Source organism: Patella vulgata, chromosome 8 (genome assembly GCF_932274485.2).
Source record: "Patella vulgata chromosome 8, xgPatVulg1.2, whole genome shotgun sequence".
NCBI lineage: Eukaryota > Metazoa > Mollusca > Gastropoda > Patellidae > Patella > Patella vulgata.
Window position 1 is genome coordinate 44,959,472 of NC_065886.2, and position 23,283 is coordinate 44,982,754.

The following is a 23,283-nucleotide window of genomic DNA, read 5'->3' on the forward strand; positions in this document are numbered from 1 at the left end:
TTAGGTGACGTTCCTTTTATCATGTTTGCCTGTGATGATAACTATCGAGAACAATCATGCACTATTTTTTTTACCACAACTACTACTAATACTAATACTACATGACTAAGCAAAAAGCTTACCTAATTTTTTTTCAGCAACTTGCCTAATTTCTTTTATCTTTAATTCCCCTATTTTGTATGAGCAAGCTTGTCCAGGCCACGTCACATACCGATCTATTTCAATTGACATGGCAGCCTGTGACTCGGTCGTATATGTCAGAAAATAATCAATGGCATCATCTTTGGTCCAACTAGAATAAAGGTGAGGAGTAAAATACAAAAGTATTATAAATAAATCTCACCCAATCTTTTCTCAGCTATCTGTCTCACTTCTTTTATCTTTAATTCACCTATTTTATATGAACATGCTTGTCCTGGCCAAGTGATGTAACGATCTATTTCGACTGATGTACCATCACGTGATTTAGTTGTGTACTCAAGAATGTAATCTATGGCTTCATCTTTTGTCCAGCTGTAAATGTATGGACATGAAATTACAGTGAAATGAAATGAAATGGGATTTAACGTTCCACTGTTCTGCTCAGACTGGGCTAATGAAGATAGGCATACGCCATACGTTATGAGAGGAATTTTGCTCGGACAGCGGCACCATGACCTACTCTTATATCGAATTCCAACTGCCAAGCGATATTTTACGTGCATGTCAATGTATACACGGGTCGTCAGTTTTTCGCTCCATCCGAACGTCTAGACAACTGTCCTTGTTAGGCTCTCCGTCCTGCAGCACTGAAAAGGGGAAACCACGCCGGAAAATCCCGAGTAACTTTCCCGGCCAATACAAGGATCGAACACGCGACCTCAAGACTAGCGAGCCAACGTCTTACCCACTTAGCGACCGTGGTTCCCATGAAATTACAGTTTCGTACGCGGCTCTCTCGAGTTTGTGTAACCTAGATTTATAATGGATGTTGTTTACTCTATATTTACACTATATAATAATATACTCTAGATTTTATCAATAATTAATGTTGTTTGCTCTTCTATATTTACACATAGTACAATGTACTCTCCTAGATTTATAGGGGATTGGATGGCTGAATGTTTAGCACGTGCGAGCTGTATCATAAAGTCTGTCGTTGAGACAACTGGCATGGCTTCGATTCCTCGGTTGTACGTGACAATGTACGTGACAAGGAGTAGGGTCGCCTTGTCCAACCTTGTGGGTTTTCCCCGGGTCTTCCCACTGCCATAAAATTGAACCATATGTTAGTCCCGAAATTACCTAGTTTGTGTCGAGTGGACGTTAAAACCCACCTCTCTCTCTCTCTCTCTCTCCCTCTCTCTCTCTCTCTCTCTCTCTCTCTCTCAGATTTACACTATATGGTGTCTATGCCCTTATATCCGCACTATATTGTATTATGGACTACTTACTCTAGCTTTTCACACGATGCACACTAGATGTTATGTACTGCTCTAGATCTACAATGTGTGTGTGTGTGGGTGTATGTGGGTGTGCGGGTGTGTGTGTGTGTGTGTACTCCTCCCGATTTAAACTAGATGTACACTAGATATTATGTATTCCTCTGGATTTATACTAGTTGTTGTGTACTCTTCCAGATTTACACTAGATGTTGTGTGCTCTTAAGGATTAAACTGGGCTGTCTGTATTCATCTACAGTGAATCTACACACTGTGTACTCATTTAGATTTAACTTGGTTAGTTATCTAGTTGCCGTTGTGATTCTGTAGTTAGCTGCTATGTGTGACGCATCCTTCTGCAATTACTATCAGACTTGTTATTATTTACCCTCGCCATATCATAGCATAGCGTATCTATTACACGTAATTTTATTTAACAGACAATAAAACTTACTTATAATAATGAATTCCGGTGTCAACAACCAATCTACAGGCACGAAATATCTCAGAGCTATATCTACCCATTCTGTGAAATATAAATTACATCATTAATCTCAGGAGTCATGTATAAAGAAGAGTATGCTTACACTTACTAAAACAAGACTAGACATCATAGAGTTAGATATTATGAGTTGGTTTCAATGGTTTATAAGGATGTTGAACTTTTCAACTTACAATTCATTGTCATCCTTATAAAGACCAAGTTCTTCTCCTAACGATTCAGCGTACAATGCCCAACCCTACAATATAAAGATAATTTAAACTACAAATCTACCATTTCCCGTACGTCTACTTTAAAATTTATATATAAACAACTATTGACATTAATTATTTTTCCGGTTGATGTGTTTAAATTTATTGGCTCATTTGCTCTTCCTTTTTAGAGAGCCTTCATGCGCTGGTTCGTATTGTTCGTATCAGTTCGTGGTTCGGTCATGAAAGTTTATGTTTGTCAAAAACTTTCGTGGACGGTTTACGAGTTTCGGAATTCTTAGATGCATCGTAAACCCGTCATAGCTGACCCTTTCTTATATTCCGTAACAGCTTATTATTTTATTCTTGGACGAATAGTGCCAAATATAGTAAACTTTTTGTGGCTTTATCGGCATCATTCGTGGAGAGTGTAGTGTAAGCAATGCGGCATATCCGTAACTCATTCTAACTATACTCTTCAAAAAAAGTAGGGGATATTGAAATGCAAACACCTATGCAGGTTGTGATATGATAAATAGTCATAGATACTTGACATACTTTGAGAGTATGTTCACAGATGAAGAACTTATCGCCCCCAACAGAACCATACACATGGGAAGGGTTCATTGTCAAATTTGACACTTCAAGGAAGGGTTGATAAAAACTGCCGCTTGCTGGTTTATCCTATCCATGTTTGCTTTCCTATCGGTTCTTGCATAAGATTTACTGTTTAGCGTATCTTTGCTTTAGTGCGTTACGTTTAATTTGACCGGGAGACGTGTTTGTCGACGTCAACGCCAACCGACAACACTGCAAGAATTGGCCGTGGCACTGCAAGAGGAGTGGGTCAGATTGCCCCAAATCGTGATTGGACGGTTGAGTAGGAGCATGCCACGACGAATTGCTGAATGTCTGAGGACTGGTGGAGCAATTACTCATTAATAAGACAAATATCAAAAACGTTCATTTTCACTTTTGACAGTGTATCTCTTTGCGAGTGAAATGGGACCGTCAGATAAGTCGCCCATATGGACGGTTTATGTTCATGTGTAGGCAATTGGCCCGTTATTAACATACATTGGTTACCTCTAATAAAAACAGCAGGGCATTTCCACAGTTTTGTATTGTTTCTGAATATCCCCTACTTATTTTGAAGAGTATAATATCTCTTTAATTCGTATAGATGATTCTTTCATTTCGGACCTTTATCGTATCCCTACATTGACACATCGGGCATATTCTTCACCTTATTACCTACGAATTATCGTAACTCTTTCGAAAACTATTCGTAACTGTTTCGTAGCTTCTCCAGATTCTCAACGATCTTTTTGATTTATTTGCTGAATCGCCACAAATTTTGAATCAACACTATTCTGGGCGATTAGTAGCATTCGTTGACCACGTGAAAGCCGGGTATTAGACAATGCATCCGTTGCCCCGCAACCAAACACATTATGCTTTTAAACAATAAAAAGTGTGTTAGTGTGAATTACAAAAGGTTCTACAGCGGTACAAAAATATATAACACATGAAATGCCAAACTCTATGTAGATCAATTTATCTGCATTATCGACATATTTAGTAGAGACGTACCTCTGTGAATGCTGTGTAGGATGGGAAAGCATACGGTACGCGGAACTTGGTGGAGGATTCCATTTTACTTCTAAAATCGGGTGTTTCTGTGAGTAGGTTGTAACTTAACTATAAGTAAATATATTACGAATATATATAAAATCAAACTGTCCAATTACATATTCTTGTATTCGTGCTTTACATATAGGATATTAAACTATCCGAGGTTGATATGATAGAGACTTCGCGGGCGGAGCCGAAGATTAGTGTTCTCTATCATATCAATCCGACATATTATACAACTAGTCTGGAGGCTCACCTAAAGATAAATTTTAAATGTTCCTATTATTAATTAGAACAGGTTTCGCTTTAGTTTTTATATTTTACTTTGACATTTTATTGCTTTAAATCTTCCTAGTGCCAAAACGGTAAATTTCACCTTTTGACCTCCAGGGTCACTAAGACTAAATGTGAATTTAGCAAGTTTACATTTTTATTGAAAGTGTGATTACTTTCGATCATTTTCAGCTTCTTTTCATAATACAAGAATGACTGAGCATTCACTTTCAGTGCAAATGAACTCATTTGACCTTTGACTCCGAATATCTCGAAAACGCCCCAACGGCGGACTGATTACCACTCGACATCGGATTGTACGCAAAATTTTACCTTAGAAAAGTTGGGTCTGGTTTTGTGCCCATTTGATGGACACCCCCCGCGGTGAGTTTCCGGTCTAAACGTCATAGTTTTAATCGTCCTTAAACTAAATGGACTCTTAAACATAACATAACATCCAAATTTATATAGTGCAATAAATACTCGTATTAGGAGCTCCAAATGCGCTTGCAAAGTTATGCATTTGGTTTCATTTCATCCATAGTGTTGTATGAACAGGTGAGTTTTCAGTCGTGTTTTGAAAATGCAGACGGACTTTGATTCTTTTATATGAAGGGGTAGTGAATTCCACAAATGAGCTGTAGAGTACTGGAATAAACGTTTGGTCATTTCTAAGCTCGTGGATGGTACTATTAAGAGATGTTTTGAAGAAGATCGAAGACATTTTCCTGGAATATATGTGAAGATGAGATTTTTGATGGTGGATGGAACAGAGTTGTTAATAGCTTTGTAGGTCAACAAGATTATTCTTTGATGTGCAGAAAGCCAGTGAAGGGTTTTCAGTATTTTGGTGATATGGGCTATTTTCCGAGTTTCAGTAAGCAGACGTGCTGTCGAATTCTGAACATGTTGCAAACGTTGAATTTGTGATTTGGGAAGTCCGTATAGTAGAGCGTTATGATAATCCATTTGAAGTCAACAATAATGGTATAATGCCTCGATTATTTCCGCCTAATAACGAAAATTACCGATGCTAATCACGTGAATGTACATGCAGGTTTCTTTCAAACTACCTTCTTTCCATTTTGGATTTTCTATAGGTTCATATGAATTGAAAGCGAAAATAAAATTTACAATTTGTTAATTTGTTGTAAAAATACTATTTCAAATGGCATTTCTGTTAATATACAGCTCACATAATGTAAACTGACATACGGTTGTATTTTTTACAAAACGTTTGATGTAATCTTACATGTGGCCAAAGAGGGAATAACCGATGTGGCCATTATTTGAAAGTTCATTTACAATTTGCTGTATAAATAATAATTCGAATGGCAATTTTGTTCATATACAGCTCACATAATGTAAACTGACATATGGTTGTATTTCTACATTAAGTTTGATGTAATCTTACATAAGCTTTGTATTCATATGCATTTACATCGTTTTAAATGTAAATTAACAAACTGTGTGATATTACAAATCGGACATTGTATTTTAAGTATACTTATAACTGTAAATATACATATAATTTCAACAGTTTGATAGGGATCTTATACGTGCACACCAACGTGTACACGGGACCTCAGTGTTTCGTCCCATCAGAACGACTAGGCAGCTATCATTGTCCGGCCCTCCGCCCTGTATCACTGACAAGGGGGATCCACGCCGGGAAATCTGGATGAACTTTCTCGGCCAATGCAGGGATCGAACACCCGACCTCCATGCTAGCGAGCCAGAGTTTTACCCACTTAGCCACCGTGCCCCCTTCATAAATGGACTATAGTATAGACGAAAAGTAATGAAGCCTTAAAAGGTATATCTATGGTGGCTGATTGGTATCATGTGGTAATGTGGTGATGTCGCCTTTCATAACGCGACAACCCGACAACCCGACATCACGACATTTCTACCCGACAACACGACAACACGACAACCCGACAACCCGACATCACGACATTTTTACCCGACATCTCGACATTTTTACCCGACATTACGACACTAAAAATGTCGTGATGTTGGGTATAAATGTCGTGATGTCGGGTAAAAATGTCGAGATGTCGGGTAAAAATGTCGTGGTGTGGACGTTAAACCACATTTTTACCCGACATCACGACATTTTTACCCGACATCACGACATTTTTAGTGTCGTAATGTCGGGTAAAAATGTCGTGATGTCGGGTAGAAATGAATGTCGTGATGTCCGGTTGTCGGGTTGTCGTGTTGTCGGGTAGAAATGTCGTGATGTCGGGTTGTCGCGTTATGAAAGGCGACATCACGACATTACGACATGATACCAATCAGCCACCATATCTATCACTGTTAAAGTTCTAAAGAGATGTACAATTACACGTTTCCTGTAACTGTACACAAATCTCGTATTTAAACATGTTTGAATAGTAGAATTACCCATAAAACAGTTAAAGTACAACATATATGTACTTTTAACTAACATAGTTGTATCAATACAGAATACATGTAAAAAAAATACAGTTCTAATTTGTAACACTACACTTTATTGTTTTACAGTAATCCCATGTTACCGCACTAATACAGTAAATTTATAGTATATAAACATGCAGTGGTATTTTTACAGCGTTATGTTAAAGAAATTACATATTTTTCACTGTAGTAACCACTCGCCCCCCCCCCCCCCCCCTAAAAATTTAAAGTTATCCCATGTTACCGCATGCAGTTTTACAGCGTCATGTGAAAGAAATTACATATTTTTCACTGTAGTAACCCCCCCCCCCTGGTAAGTTGAAAGTTTCCTTCAGATATTTTATAAGCCTAGAGTTATTTTGTACATATCGAATTTTCGAGGCCAAGTTGAATTTTTCTTCTCATATTTTGAAAAAATTTTGTAACCAATTATTATTGTATGCATATCTTTCAGGTGTCAGGGTATACACAATAACAACAGTGATTTGCTACATGAAAGAGGGATGAGTTCCACCAATGCAACTGATGCCAAAAAATACCGATCTAAATATACCGATAAGTACACCCGTTTCGGTGGTGAATACAACTAACTGTACCATAAACCATAGGGTGCATCAGAATTTTATTGGGTCCTATTATCATATGATAGTACGCCATGAGAAGACACACTGACCAAATTTTCAATCAATCGGATAGTATTTACCACCAATACATGCCATCTAAATATTTTGAAAATACCACCTGAGCAGTTATAATGGAAATTGGCGTTTCATATTTTTTTTTTCATAGTAAAACAATCATATTATGTTACTGATGCAATCACATGTTATATCCACTCATGCAAAATGTTTCAGGTTTGAAGTTATTTTCAAAATTCACCAGAACTGTTCAAGATGAAGTAATTTCATGGTCTCGTTTGCCCACTTGTGAGCAGGTGTTGCGTTGCTACTTATTTCACCAACAAACAAAATCAGGGCGAAAGGATGGTCATCGGAAATTAAAATAATAGGTAGATGAATGTAAAAGTGTTATAAAGGTATCTTGAACAGTTTCTGGGATATGCTCTAGAATTATAATTATATATACCAAAATTCAAAAATCATTTGTTTCCGTGGAAACACAAAACGTATCAAATCCGAGAAATTTCCAACGGTTTTCTGGAATGGGGTAGTAGCCAACAAAAGGTTGGGAACCAGTGCTCTAGGGGTCAACAAACAAAATGTGAACGAACGGACGGACGAACGGATCCACGGGCGGAAATGGGTGACGACAACTTACATCCACATGAAATGTGGCCGTATAAAAAATACCTTCCACCTAAAGCATGTAAATGTGGGCGTATAAAAATACCTTCCATCTAAAGTATGTATATCTTTAAGAGATCACGTGCAGATTAACTGTGGTTAGATACGTTTAACTTAAATGTAATTATTATTAACTCGCCTGACCTGTAAATGGTGACCAGGATTAGCTTCATGCATCGTTAGGGGTAGCATAGAAAATTTTGGACTGAAAAGAAAAGGAATTTTATTTGAAGGTCTATATGAATACAAATTTAACGTTATCCCCAAATCTCAACATTTTCACTTTATTATCATTTTGAGTAAAATATTAATCTGTGCCTTCGTTTTTATCTAGCTCTCTTTGATGCGAGTCAAAAATAAAATCATAAATGCTCTGATTTGTTTTGTGGGGGACAAAAATTCACTGCATAAAACTAGATATTTAATTTACCTTTTCCAACGACTTTCCGATGATAAAAACCACGTCAAGTTGACTGAATTACAATTTGTTAATGTTTCATTGAAGCAGTTAGGAACGTAGTATTATAAGTAAAGAATAGAAATTATTCGAACGTATAGAAAACTGACAAATAAATTGAAGACAATATAATGATAAAGTCGTAACACTCTACACAAGTTCACGGTGTTTGTGGAAAAGGAAGCATAGGCCTGGAACAAAAGGTCGCTAGAGTTGATGCTTACAGTCTTTCTATCTGAATTAACCGGTTTTATTTACAACCATTATATGTACAAATGAAAATGCTCCTTTGAATATATTTTTTGCAATCACATTGAATCGGCGATTCAAACTAGGCTCTAAACCAATAGAAAAGGAAATTATATTATTAGAAATTAAACATCGCAAGTGACGTAGATCGAGAGTCAGTGATTGCCAACCGAAAAGAAAGGTCTATTATGATAAAGCACAAAAATACAACTCTTTTATTACTATTACTTTATCATACTTACAATTCTGCTGGTCGGATGACGTTTGCCCAGAATATGCCTGGTATAGATCCGTCTTTAGAACCCGTTGAGTATCTGCCTGCTGGTCCGTCTGATGACAAGGGTTTCACTCTGGAAAAACAACAATACATTTTCTAAACATATATTATATCTTCTATGGATAGAAACGATAAAGTGTGTTGTTCACTATAGAAAACTAAACTTCATAATAACCAGCTTCTATTTTATAATTGAGATCCAGGCTATTCTTTAGATTATTCTACTTTCTTTCGACACTGTCCTTTGCTGGCAACACGGATATTAAAGGGAATGACCAGGCAGACGTGGCTGTCAAGTTTACTTTAGATTTTCGCATATGTAGATTTATTTAACAAATAGCCTACAGATGTAAACGTTTCTATAAATGCATTTATTTATGACCACTAGCAACGGTCCTGGGATCTTAGAGGCATAAGTAAACTTCCTTTCATCAAGCCCCACTTTGGAGACTGGCCAAAGTCCTATAGAGCCAACAGGAGGAATAAAATTGTTTTATGTCATTCTAGCACTACTCAACCAGACTGTGACCATGTTCCTTTGGCAGTGAAACACAGTTTGATTGAGTACAAGCATCACAAGGATGTAAGATCAGAGTACTATGCTACCGACGGGGGGGGGGGGGGGGGCGAATGGTTAGCACGTACGTGCTGTATCATAAGGCCTGTCACTGAGTCAACTGGGGTGGTTTCGAATCCCCGGTTGTACGTGGCAAGGGGTAGGGTTGTCTGTCCAACCTCGTGGGGCTTTTCCGGCTCCTCCGGCTTCCTCCCACTGCTAAAGACCCCTACGCGCAAGCGAATTATTGAAATAAAATTAAACCATATGTTAGTCCCGAAATAACCTAGTTTGTGTCGAGTGGACGTTAAACCCCATTTCTCACTCTCTTTCTCTCACACTATACTACCGTTATCAATGATTACATTATTTATTTGCTCCACCGGGTCTAAACTTAAATAACTTAAATTTTAAAGTCTCTGATCGTCATGCATTTTTCAGAAAATATCGAAATTTCCATGGCATATAACATATGTTACATATTACATACAACATTATGTAACGATATGTTGGATGATAGCTGCTGTTTATATACTAAACAGCAAGAAAAGTTCAGTACGATTTCAAAATCAGAGAGGCACTGTAATCAAATCATTCTAGAAAACGACTTACTAAATGGATCAAAGCAATTTTTTGTAAACAGTACGTTGACACATCGGTGATTAATTCATCACAATTCCAAGACATTATGAGAAGGTTTAGAGTCTATACACAGTCTATACATCCGTATCTGATGTGTCCACCGCGAGTGTCAATAACAGCAGCGCAGCGTCTGTACATGGAGTGGACCAGACGATTGATGAACGCCATTGGCACTTGGACCCACACTCTCCAAAAAGCCTGGCGCAATCCATCAGCTGTGTTTGATCTAGGTACGACGTTATTAAGTCTTCTCTGAATTTCATCCCAAAGATGTTGAATCGGGTTTTATTTCGGATTAAGGGCTGGCCAGTGCATAACGTTGACACCGTTCTGCTGTAGAATGTCCCGAGTAACTCTCGAGTAAGTCCCGAGTAATGTGGTATGCCGTGGGATCTGAGAGCTCGATCAATGTAGCGTACTGCTGTGATGCCGCCTCCTCTCCCTGGACCAAGATTTTGGAACACCACAGGGCCCATTCTCTGGTTCAGGCAAGATACCACCCCAACCCATTATGCTTGGACCTCCCCACGAGTCTCGTTCCATGACACATTGGTCAGAATAACGCTGGCCACGTCGACGCCATATTCTGGTCCTGTCATCTGCAGTTGATACGCAATAACAACTCTCATCTGTGAACAGAACAGTTCTCTATTGGGAAAACTGTAGACGTTCACGTCGATGGCGAGGGGTGAGAATTGGTCCACGGTAAGGTCTACGGCAATGGATATTCTCTCTGGTGAGACGTCGGCGCACTGCATCGGCACTGGTGGCTCTTCGGTGTGTTCCCACTGTCTGGCGTGCTGTCTCAGATGCCTGTGTGAAGAGATTTTGCACGTGCTGTCGCACAACATGGCAGTCTTGTGGTAAGCCTTGGTCTACCAATTCAGGGGCGGTCATCCGTGGTGTTGGTGGCCCGAAAGCGTTAATGAAGCCTGTAGATGGTCGGAACATTGACCTGGAAGTGATTGGCAACGGCTTGGGTAGTGTCGCCAGCGTCGAGTCTCTAAGGCCTGGTTCTTCTGAGCTGTCGTGAGTCGTGGCATGCTGCTGGCGTTGTAGTGTGAATGATTCAACTAGATATGGAGGTGCATTTTATAGGGTTGGTCCCGGTAAACAGCGCGTACAGTTACATGTAAATCAAGGAGAACACATTACCATCTCAGAAGTCAGGTTGCGTATTTGAGAACATTTCCTGGGTTCAATTCTGTGTTTGGGAAGGAGCCTTATTGATCAGGTAAAGTTGGAGATGTAGTCTCAAATATACAATAAATACAATAAAAACATTTGGCAAGATTTATGCAATGCGTCTATTCAGATTAACATTCAGAGTGACGTTTCTTTATGATAAAACTTACACAATAGGTAAACCAGGTAAATTATTGAATAATTTAGCCAGATGTGGGTCAACACGATTTTCAATAAGATCTCTGTATCCATCCAACATGGCTTCCTGCAATTAACAAGTAAAACAAAACAAAAGAACTTAGATCAACATGATTTTGGAGTCAGACCACAATATATTTCACCATTGATTTTACTTTTATAGTCATGTTCTTTTTCTTAACATTTCTTCTATTCCAATCTTTTCAAACACGAAAATCCAAAATAACCTGATTTTTTTAAAAAAAAAAACCCGGAGTGTCTTATTATTAATGACAGTAGAGTTGGTCGATACTATGCCTGGTTACATTCTTATTTTTCTACATTAAAATCATGAGTCAAACATTGAAGAAAATCTTAAATCGGGGCACTGTTTCACAAAAGCTTAAATCTCCTTAAAATCGTCTTAAACTCAAATTCCATCCTAACTTAAGATAAACGAGTTTCACGAAACGATTTTACGCATTTTAGATAATATCCACTAAAATAATATTTTAAGTTAACATTTTATCTTAACTTAAAAAAGTAGCGTTTCACAAAACTATTTAGGGACAATTTTAATTAAAATCAATTTTAACTTAGGACAGCCGTCACCCTCTCCTAACTTAAAATCACGACATTAACAAACACTGGTTAGGGCTACGTTGTTCGAGCTATTGCGACATATAGATATATTTGTTATAATGTTAATATTGCCAATGGTCCGGGTCACATATTTCTACGATAGCCTACCATCATGCAAAAATGAGTTTTATTCAATTTATTTCCATGGCATGGGAAATACAGCTACGCTCCAGCCGTTTATTTTATTGTAAGGCAATTTAAGCAATTAAAATGACGCCCAAAACAAAATCTGAACTTACTTCATATCTAATTAATGTCATAGAAAGAAAAGCAGTCTTATCTATAAAAACATCTTCGTTTAAAACGGCTAATTTCTTGGTATTAGAAGGCCTAAACTTTAAAGGCCTATGCCAAGTATTTACTCATATGGTTTTGGGGTTATAATGATTAGTAAAAAGATAAATCAATAATCTCAAATGTGCTTATTGAAAAATTAAGTTTTAATATCATAGATTTATTATTTTTTTTAAATAAAGGCTTACGTTAATAACACAACATAATTCAGAAAAGTTTTAGAATCTATTTTTATCTTTGGAAAAATCATTTTAATTGAGTAAAAGATAGATAGGCATTATCAAATAAGGAGTGAGGCACTTTGGTAATTTCACATTTTTTTGAAACAGTATACGGGGATGGCATTTCATATCTAGGCATCGGAACATTGTCTATTTGGTGGATTAGTTTCAAAGTTGTTAAATACTTTTAAAATTCGACAAGAATTTTACAGGCTAGATTAGTCGTTGAGTCACAAATATAATATGTTTGTGACAATTCTTAATAGTTTCTTTGATCCAAAATACCATAAAACTACGAAATTCAAGCGATTTAATTTATCGATAGACATTATTTCTATTGAAGCCTATGAGTAAATCCAATGCCAAGGTCACGAATCAAATGGCAAGTTCAAGGCCAAAACACCGATACATTTCGAAACGAATAATACGCAATAAACTCATTTATTTCACCTCTCTACGATTGTCTGACCATGTGCAAACATTTCTACAACGTATGAAATTCTCCCCATTGATATTTTAACCATTATTTCAACCTGTCAACAGTTTTCAATTTCGAAGCGTATTTGCTTACACCCTCAGTAGTGGCCGCACAGGAAATGTGGACTGTGCGGGCGCCAGCAATTTTAATTAAAATCTATTAAAATTGTATAATACGTTACAATCGATAATTTTGATTTTAGTTAAAATCTATTTTAGTGATATTACCTTAAGTTTTTGTAAAACAGGGCCCAGAACCCTAAGAACCACTCTCGATCAAAAAGTGAAGGAAGGGATGCGCAAAAGGGAAGAGAGAAATCTATATTATTACAATGACATGTTTGTCTTAAATATATATAATTTGGTTTACCGAACTATTGTAGAACATAGTTGAGTCATTCTTCAACTTTGCAAAATATTCTGATATTGATCCTTGAAAATGGTTCTTGGTCATAATCTGTAAATCAAAACGATAAATATATATTATTACTGTCCATCCTGGTTTCAAATATTAGTTTAATATCTAATCTGGTGGACGTGGCAAAACGTACAGCTAAAGCTAAATTCGTATTTTTTTTTTTACACAAGAGCGGATAATGGTCGATAATTCCTGCAAAAGATTCAATAACAATGTTAGGTCCGTAGAAAAAGCAAATGTTGGGATATAACGGGGTTTATATTTCTTAACAGTTATAGACAAAAATGGCAAAAAAAAACCCCCTTTCCAAGCAAAATTTAAGGGATAAAATTTGGCTCACCATTTTTAAGAAATGCTGTTTCTGCTCCTCTGACTCTTATTATGTTATAATTACATGAGTGACCTCAAGAATACAACATACAGAAACTCATGCAGGGATGTGGGGTGACTGAGCAGAAACCCCTAATGATTTCTGACTATGTCTGGTCGACTTGTCATAAAAAGGCCCAAAGAGTAATTGTCTGCGATATAACTCTAGGTGGAAGCGAATGTAAAGGACTTTCATTGAGTTGGAGCTTTCAAAACATTTACGTTATTGTCCACCACTTTTTACCTTTAAAATTATTCAAAGACAGATAAACAAATCGTTACCCTTTTCATCTCATCTGATATTCTCTTCACCTCATCCAACCCCTTTTGATGAACTTCTTCTGGTGTAAGATCCAGTGATAGATACCATTTTAAACATGCTTGGTAGAATTCTCTCCCTTTATGTAAATTTACCACTCCGTAACCTTGTCTTGTAGCCGGCATATATTCCTAATATTTATCAAAGGAAAATATTGGCGAATTAAATTATTAGCACCCGTATTTTGGATGTCGGAGCTTTAATTTTGGTTGAACACGAAACGATCGCCCGGGGATCCACCTAACCTCGTAAGTACTCCACTATTTGGATGGGAAGCAAATACAAATACGATTTCTGATAATTCTTGAATGTCTGCCTTGTAGTTTCTGTACGAAAATTGAGTCCACTAAATTATCCAATGGAAATACTAATATTATCACTTCAACCGATTTTTGTCATACCGTATGCAATATTGAAGCGCGAAAATAAAACGGAACGAGGTGTTAAAAATAGAAGTCGTACTGAAGAGTCAACTGTCAAGCGATAAACTTACATTTTGTAGAAAGGCCTTTAAGTCTCCAAATTTGTCCACCACGGAATTGACCGCAGTAACACCACGTGATCGTATCGTGGCCCTATAAAAAAAAATCAAACCCTAGTATTGGATAACATTAGGCACTAAATAAAATGGTGGTAAGTTCAAACATCTCTTCGACACTTTACCGCAACCATTTCTGGACTTGATCATTTCTCACGACAGCATGACTGGGAATATAGAGCAGGAACCCACCAGGGGTTCAGCCTAGCTGAAAGTGTACCATTTTTTGTCCTATAAGGTATCAGCGAAATTCTTGATAGAAAAGTTTGAACTGATCACTGGGGCACATGAAATACAGAATAGTTCTGAATTAAATCATTTACGATATATGATGATTGATCACCGGAGAATAATAGTCCTGGATCTGACTATGGTTCTGTAGGAAAGTTTGAGAAGGGAGAATTTCTTTTAAGAAATGTTTAGAAGGTAGCTTAGTCAGTATTTTGGACTTGGGTGGACACTCACCATGTGGTAGGTTATTTCATATGACGTCATCAAAGATGGCCGCCGACGTTATTTCAATTTTATCCTACCTGCTATAGTTTTCTTTCAATATTTATGATATAAAAGTCAGAATGAAGCTGTTTATGTGAACTAAAGTGAAAAATATATTTATTAAACTTTTATTAATTTTTCACGAAAACTCAATACCCAATTTTTAAGTGACAACACGAAAAAAGCTCTAAAATGTAAAAAAAAAAAAAAAAATAACACTTCAAAATTAATTACAATGGTATAACAATAAAAAAATTCGTTGACAGCATTCAAAAGGGATTTGTACAAGTTCCATCAGTGTCTTTGACAATCATAAATTTACAAAATGAACAGCAGGATAACTCATTGGCGCTGCAAATACAGAATGACTTTGCATATATTAGCCTACACAGACACAAGAACCAATAAAGTCATTGGGATACTTTTGAACATTGAATTACGGAGCCAGACCATTTTTGGATATTTCAAAGCCAAATTGACATGGTTCTAAATGAATGATTACATTATCAAGACAGTGATGTATATGTAGGTAGTTAGTATAAAAATATGATTTTAACAATCGAGCGGTATCTTTCATCCATTAGAAAATAACATTTTAAGACACATTAAAGATACCTTCCACGGTACAAACTGGGTGATCTGATGATATATTTGGACTAAAAGCATAATCAAACTAAATTTTTCTTCAAATCCTTCTCAAAACATTGTATTCGCGAGAAATACCCCACGCAATAAAAAATGTATTAAAAGAAGTCATGTTTGTCAGTTTGTGTCACGTGACTGAGCTGACGCGCCATCGCGTGCAACCCATGACGTCGCGTATGCGTAGGATGGGAGGGATAGCGTTTTACCCCAAAACGAATTGCAAAAGAAACCAATAAAGTTTGGTTCAATTATACATATATCAGACAACACCATACTCAAATTCGGCCATGGCGAAATAACGTAACTAACATAATTCAATATGGCGGTCTTCAACAAGTTTCAGTGTGTTTTAGTGGTGGGAGAATAACTCTTTTTTTTAAATTCTTCAAACACAAATGGTGATAAGAGGCGAAATGTGCTGAAATAACGAATTGGGCCAAAAGAAACCCCCTCAAGAAATGTATTTTCATGATAGCTATTTCGTAAGATGACTTTTAGCTATAAGTTTTCGATGTCTCTGAATTTAAAGATAACTTTTTTCCTATTGGATATGTCATTTATATGGTTTTCGGTGTCGCTGGGTTCAATTCTGATCTCAAAAATAATCCATGATGGCAGCAATGAAATCCCAAACGTCGGAGTTTTAATTAATCGTCATTAATTTTTTTACTTCCTTTAGATATGTCTTATAGCCTATAGGCTAAGGGTTTTAAGGGTGCAGAGTTGTCAGATTAACTGAGTTCAATACTGGGTTCAATAAATAATTTCCGATAAGATTGTCAGACATAGAATTTGTGCATAGGCTGAAAACATCACCATATATCATAGAAAGCATCATTTTCATTCAGTTTTTCAAAAGAAATTTTGCGCCTGTGAAGAGAATCCCATCGGACCCCATGGACCTTGGGCTCCCGGTCCGACCGTGGTGTCATCTAGACCGATAGTAACCACAGGTTCATTTATCTCTGTTATTCATTTCACAAATTCTTGTGATTGCCACAACCACACTGGAAGCTAGACAAAAACAAGCAGAAATGATGAACCTGTAGTTAATGTCGGTCCTTATGATACCCCTGGGGGTGGGGGTCCTGTGGTGTTCTCTTCGAATAGGCGAAAAATTTCTTTAGAAAAACTGACTGTAAATTGTGCTTTATAGAGTATATCTTGGTGTTTCTAGCTTCTGCACATCTAACTTTCGGCAATTTTAGCAATTCATTTAAAACGACATAAATTCACTATTAAAAGGGGACACCAAATTACGCAAGAACACTAACTATTGACTAGTTTTGGGAGCCCTGAAACTACCATACTCTTGTTCAGTCCATTCCCTAAAAAGGGAGGGGAAAGATGGGATGTTAAAACGTGTTGCAAATTTCTGCGTTACCTGATTACTTTAATCATCAGTAGAAATACGCTATATAAAATAATAATTCGTATATTATTTTACAGCTACAATAACGAAAGAAAAGTATGTTTCCGTTTTATTCAAAAAACAATTTATTGTCATTTCATGCAGAAAGATATGGTGTTAAATAATGTATGCTTTAAATTATCATATAAATTAACACTTGGTTCGAGTATTTTACAGCGACAACAAGGTTTCCGTTTAATAGAAAATTCCTATAAACAATTTATTGTTAATTTGAGGGGAAAGTGCAACAGGTGGTAGATAATATCTAAATGTTGTTTAAATGCATATTTTCACAAACTTATATGCAGATAGATGTTTATATGGAAGGTCCACTTGGATATAAAATAATATTTTGTGTGAAATATGCGTCCTAAATACAATACCACATGGGAGCCTTATGAAATTTTGCAGTGTAGTAGTTTATTCATACCTTTATTCTGAGAAATAAAAAAAACCATTTTGCCATCAAAGCTGGTATGAATATTGTTTGATGCAAAGTGAACGTACCCTTTTCTGCGTGCCCAGTTTGCGATATTTTAGTATGTTTACGGTAATAACGTCTTAAAATGCTTCTATTATAAAGTTAACAATTATTATCGTGATACATATAAATATATATATATAGGTTTTAGGGACGCTAGGTATATATTTGCTAATTTCATTTTGAATTCGTGTGAGAGATTCCGCTAGGTGTATTTCTTCACAGTCAGAAGATACTACATCTTGTGGTAACTATGTATTGTGACATCACATCTTGTAGTAACTATGTATTGTGACATCACATCTTGCCTTAACTATGCTTGACATCATAAATTAGTATGCACAGATAGTTCTTTATATAAAAAGACAAAACTTCTCTTTTGAGTGTTATTAATGTATTCTGCTAATTTTCTTATATTTTTGAAATTTTTCCACGTTTTCGCTTAAAAATGTGGTATGTGCTTTCTTGAAAATAAATAAAAAAATTACCAAAAATATGTTCTTCAAATAAGTTCAAATAAACAGCTTCATTCTGGCCTTTATTTCATAGAAATTGACGGAAAACTAGAGCGGATAGGATAAAATTGATATAATGTCGGCGGCCATATTTGATTACGTAATTGTGGAATAACCTACCACGTGGTGAGTGTCCACCCAAATTCAAAATACTTACTTCGGCACCCACTAAACATTTCTTCAAAAACATTCTCCCTACTCAAACTTTCTTACAGAACCAGTCAGATGCTGGATTATATAGGAAAGAAGCGTATGGAAATTCAGAATATACGGGTTATTACGTTTTGACAATGATTTTACGTATAACATTACTACTGGTAGGTGTATTAAGGAACTTGCTACATGAATTAAAGGACAGTTTGGTCAGGACAGCAATATCCGACTTACTCTTATCCCAAATCTAATTTAAAGAGATCATTTGCCAGTGGCGTTGAGGTTTTCACCAGTGGTTATTGTAATACAATATCTCTAAAAAATACAATGTATTACCTCGTTGCATTAGTTGTATGTATTTGGTCTAAATCGTGTGTAAATGGCAATAAAAATGCACAATTGGCCGGATAATGCGACTGTGGACATTCATTCTGCACGTTTTCTATTTGATCTATTACTAAATTCTAGAAAATAAAAAGAACATCAAACATCATCACATATCTATGGTGGTTGATGGTGGCCATGTTAAATCTCGCACTGTCGACATCACGACATTATTGACGCAATCACACGACACTTTACTCAGTCGTATCATCGTGTTATTTTTGTCGTAACGTCGAGATGTTGACTTGTCGGCTTAGTCTCTGTTTACAAGTCACAAAAATACAGCTGTACTCATTGGGTCAATTCAAGTTCCGGGTTACACTTGTGTTAAGGTTGTGTTGTTGTGGTGTATAACTGATGTTCTTTTTAGTGCCTTAACCTGAGCCACTCGATTTAGCACTAGTGTTTACACCAGTTTCTAAACTAGGTTAATACCAGTGTTAACACTGGGGGGAAATGAAAAAAAAAAACACCTATAACACTAGGGTTATCTTTAAATGTTACATTGGGTCAATTCAAGTCTTAGGTTAAGGTGGTGTAGTGTCTAACACCAGTTAGATCAGTGTAGCACTGGTGTAACACTGTGCTAACTCAACCTTAGATCCCCTCTGCATTTGAAATCAGTCCGAGTTAAGGTCTGTGGTGTTGAGGTTGTTTTAAACAAGGATATATAATATTTACACAATATGAACACCAGTGTGTGTTACCCTAAACACTAAGTTATACCTGAGCCCCTCAATTTGTCTATATTTTCAATATCAATTTCCAGATTTAAGAAACAAATTTACATGAAAAAAATATAAAGACAAGGATCTGTGTGCAATATATTTTCTAATTACATAAAAACCTGTTAGATAATAATAACTTGATAAAAGTTATTATCTTTTCAAAGATAACTCTAACACTAACCCCTAGGGGTTAAAAGAAATCTTAGTTCAAGTCATTTATTATAACACTGGTGTGAAACAACAGACCGTACAGACGGCAAGAAGAGAATTCCTTTTAAGACTTTTAGATTTAGTTTTAAGGCTTAAAATGATTTTTTTAACCATATATAATATATGGCCAAAATGTTGATCTCAAACCTGCTGATTTACGAGAAATTTCAGATAGGAAATTTCTACTGAATAATGATCAAATGAGACTACAAAAATTCAACATAGATCCTAGTTACTCAATTTCATGGAAGCGATTAGTTTTCCTCATTTACCTTTCTTTTGCTGTTTTTTATACGCCCACATATAAAATTATCACCGTTACACCCTCATGACGGTTGAGTTCCATTTTCGTGAAAATCGTACCAAAATTGTCTGACAAAATGGCGGCTCCTTGTACGCAAATAGTGTAAAAGTATACCACATCAAGGTTATAGTCCTCTAGAAGTCACAGTTGTTATCAGGTTTTGACGAAACTTAAAATAAATGTTTATGTCCCAAAGATCTCGGTACCGTTCGCTATTTCCGCATATCAGACCGTAACTTCCTGGAGTATGACCTCTGATTGTATGAAAAATAGTATTTTTGTAGCTTGTGGATTCTCTAGAGGTCACATTTTTTTTATCCGATTTGAAAAAAACGTTTAAATGTATCACCATTCCAACATAATGAAGGTTGAATTCTAATTTCGGGAAAATCACAACTAAACTGCCCGACAAATTGGCCGCTCTTTGTATGCAAATTGTGTAAAAATATGTAATATAATATGAAGGTTGTGGACCCTCTAGAAGACACAATTTTTACGACGGGACGATTTACCCAATACTACCCAATACCACCCAATTCCACTCCAATACCACTCCAATATCACCACATACAACCCAATACTACAATATAATGGTGCCACATGAGCATTGTTTTTAGCGTGTTCTCTATTCATTCGTCCAAAATGTGGGCGTATCTTGCCTGGTAACCTCTGTTTTTTTAGTTGACCAGCTCAAAAACACAGTGTAACATTTAAAGATAACAGTAGTGTTATAGGTGTTTTTTTTTTATTTTCCACCACTGGTATTAAACTAGTTTAGACACTGGTGTAAACACTAGTGCTAAATCGATGGGCTCAGGTTAAGGCACTAAAAAGAACACCAGTTATACACAACTACAACACAACCTTAACACAAGCGTAACCCGGAACTTGAATTGACCCATTGTGTTTTTGTCTTCTGGTATTTGCATGAGCTGGCCAACTAAAAAAAATACAGCGGTTGCCAGGCAAGATACGCCCACCTTTTGCACGAGATGGATAGAGAACAAACTAAAAACAAAAGCCACCTTTCGTTCAATCAGGGGTCATAATCCAGAAAGTTATGGTCTGAAACGTACAAATATCGACAGGGACTGAGAACGTTAGGACATAAACATATATTTTAAGTTTCATCAAAATCGGATAAACATTGTGACATCTAGAGTGTCCACAGCCTTCGTATTACATACATTTACACAATATGCGTACAAACAGTGGCCATTTTAGTGGGTCCACAAGCTAAAAGTGTGATTTTACGAACAATCAATGGCCATAATCTAGGAAGTTATGTTCGGATATGCCCGATTATCAACAGGAACCAATATCTTTGTGTTATAAACAAATATTTAAAGTTTCATCAAAATCGGATAAACATTGTGGCCTCTAAAAGGTCCACAACCTTGATATGCCATATCTTTTACATTATTTGCATACGCGGGGCGGCCATTTTGTTCGACAGTATTGGTCCGATTTTCACGAAATTGGAACTAAACCGTCATGAGGGTGTAACGGTGATCAATTGATACGTTTTTTTTTAAAATGGATAAAAATTGTGATCTCTAGAGAGTCCACAAGCTAAAAATGTGATTTTCCGTACACTCAGGAGCCATAATCCAGGAAGTCATGGTCCGATATATGCCAATATCGAAAGGAACCGAGAGCTTTGGGAGATAGACCTATATTCCAAGTTTCGTGTTAATCGGATAAAAATTGTGTCCACAAACAAATTGTGGACGGATGGACGTCCAGGGGCGACAGCATAATACGTCCACATAAAAATGTGGGCGTATAAAAAAAACAGCAAAAGAAAGGCAATTGAGGAAAACTAACCGCTTCCATGAAATTAAGTAACTAGGATCTATGTTGAATTTTTGTAGTCTCATTTGATCATTATTAAGTCGTAATTTCCTGTCTGAAATTTCTCGTAAATCAGCAGGCTTGCGATCAACATTTCTTTGTCTTAGGTTTTGGCCATATATGGGTAAAAAAATCATTTTAAGCCTTAAAATTAAATCTATAAGTCTTAAAGGAATTCCCTTCTTGTCGTCTGTTGTTTCACACCAGTGTTGAAATAATTGACTTTATCACCCAATAATACATTCCACAGTAGATATCGCTTGTGTGATATATTTCATAATCTACTGCGATATCTCCTTAGGAGATATCGCTTTACATGAATTTGATTGGTCAGTTGAAATGGAACTACTTTTTTTTATTTTCAAAGAACAGTTCATTTCTTCTTAAAAGTAACTTTTTTTTCAAAAATGAACTATTGTTATTCAATTGACCTTGATGGAAACACTGGGCCAATATAAAGGACTTTGCAATGGTTGAATTGCTGTCAAAAAATGATGTATCACTACGCCGTAATGTTCAGTAAAAGTGAAATCTACAGCAAAGAATTATATTATCTATTTGTGCATGTAAGAAGGGATTGGGTGATAAATAAAATCTCCTACTCGTCTTTTTTGATATCAAAAAATATCAACACTCGTTGATAAAGTAAAAAAAAAACTCGGCAGAGCCTCGTTTTTTGTTAGTGTTTGGGTTACGGTAACACAGATACGACACTGGTGTTCATGTTGTGTAAATATATCCTTGTTTAACACAACCTCAACACCACAGACCTTAACTCGAATTGATTTCAAATACAAAGGGGGTCTGAGATTGAGTTAGCACAGTGTTACACCAGTGCTACACTGATCTAACTGGTGTTAAACACTACACCACCTTAACCCATTGCATCATAAAAGTAGTATATTAAATAAATATAAATAAGACTCGTTGAAAAGAGATAATAGGAAAACGTTGATTAATTATTTGTTTTCTCAAAATAATGAAACATTCTGCGTCCATACGTGAATTATATTTGGTATTATATTTAAAAAATCTAGAATTACAATAGCAGAACAAGAGTGAGTTAGCTATGTTTATTACTTGAATAAGAAGTGGTGACGGATGTATCGAACAAGTAAGCATATATTGCCTAGTGTACAACACTCGCCAATACTTATAGATGAATGGAGCGATGGTTTAGAAGGGATTTCAGAAGATTTCACATTTGTTTTATTACAGGGTGGGAAAGCAATTATAGAAAGTCTCAAATCGAGCCACAATCTTTAAAATCACCGCATTGGTGTAGCACGCCACCCCAATAGTTGCAGGAGGTGTTTTTTTATGAGGTGCAGAAAACGATTGGCATGGTATCAATGATGTTTGTCTAAAATTGATTAAACAACATAGGGTAGTAATGAGAAATATTACATTTTGAATCCCTATCAATGATAACGTACATTTACTCAATATGTTCCTTCTACTGGATCACCATTTAACTTGACATCAAGGAATGCAGTCGACCGAAGAAAAAAGAT

General features: G+C 36.3%; 1 protein-coding gene across 3 annotated transcripts in view; it reads right to left on the minus strand.

Moving 5' to 3' along the window:
* Nucleotides 1-23,283, minus strand: part of LOC126829395 (uncharacterized) — a 36,145-nt gene that overhangs the window by 1,693 nt on the left and 11,169 nt on the right. For 2 of the 3 annotated variants that reach the window (XM_050559218.2, XM_050559216.2), the window contains 11 exons: nt 18,626-18,753; nt 14,545-14,626; nt 14,015-14,182; nt 13,316-13,402; nt 11,305-11,399; nt 8,717-8,824; nt 7,913-7,973; nt 3,708-3,815; nt 2,097-2,161; nt 1,876-1,947; nt 344-513 (listed from right to left, as the gene is read on the minus strand). In XM_050559218.2, the coding sequence (XP_050415175.2) occupies nt 344-513; nt 1,876-1,947; nt 2,097-2,161; nt 3,708-3,815; nt 7,913-7,973; nt 8,717-8,824; nt 11,305-11,399; nt 13,316-13,402; nt 14,015-14,182; nt 14,545-14,626; nt 18,626-18,753 (1,144 nt within the window). Of the gene's footprint in view, nt 1-122; nt 293-343; nt 514-1,875; nt 1,948-2,096; nt 2,162-3,707; nt 3,816-7,912; nt 7,974-8,716; nt 8,825-11,304; nt 11,400-13,315; nt 13,403-14,014; nt 14,183-14,544; nt 14,627-18,625; nt 18,754-23,283 lie in introns of all 3 variants that reach the window. The other variant, XM_050559217.2, reaches the window with a different exon arrangement.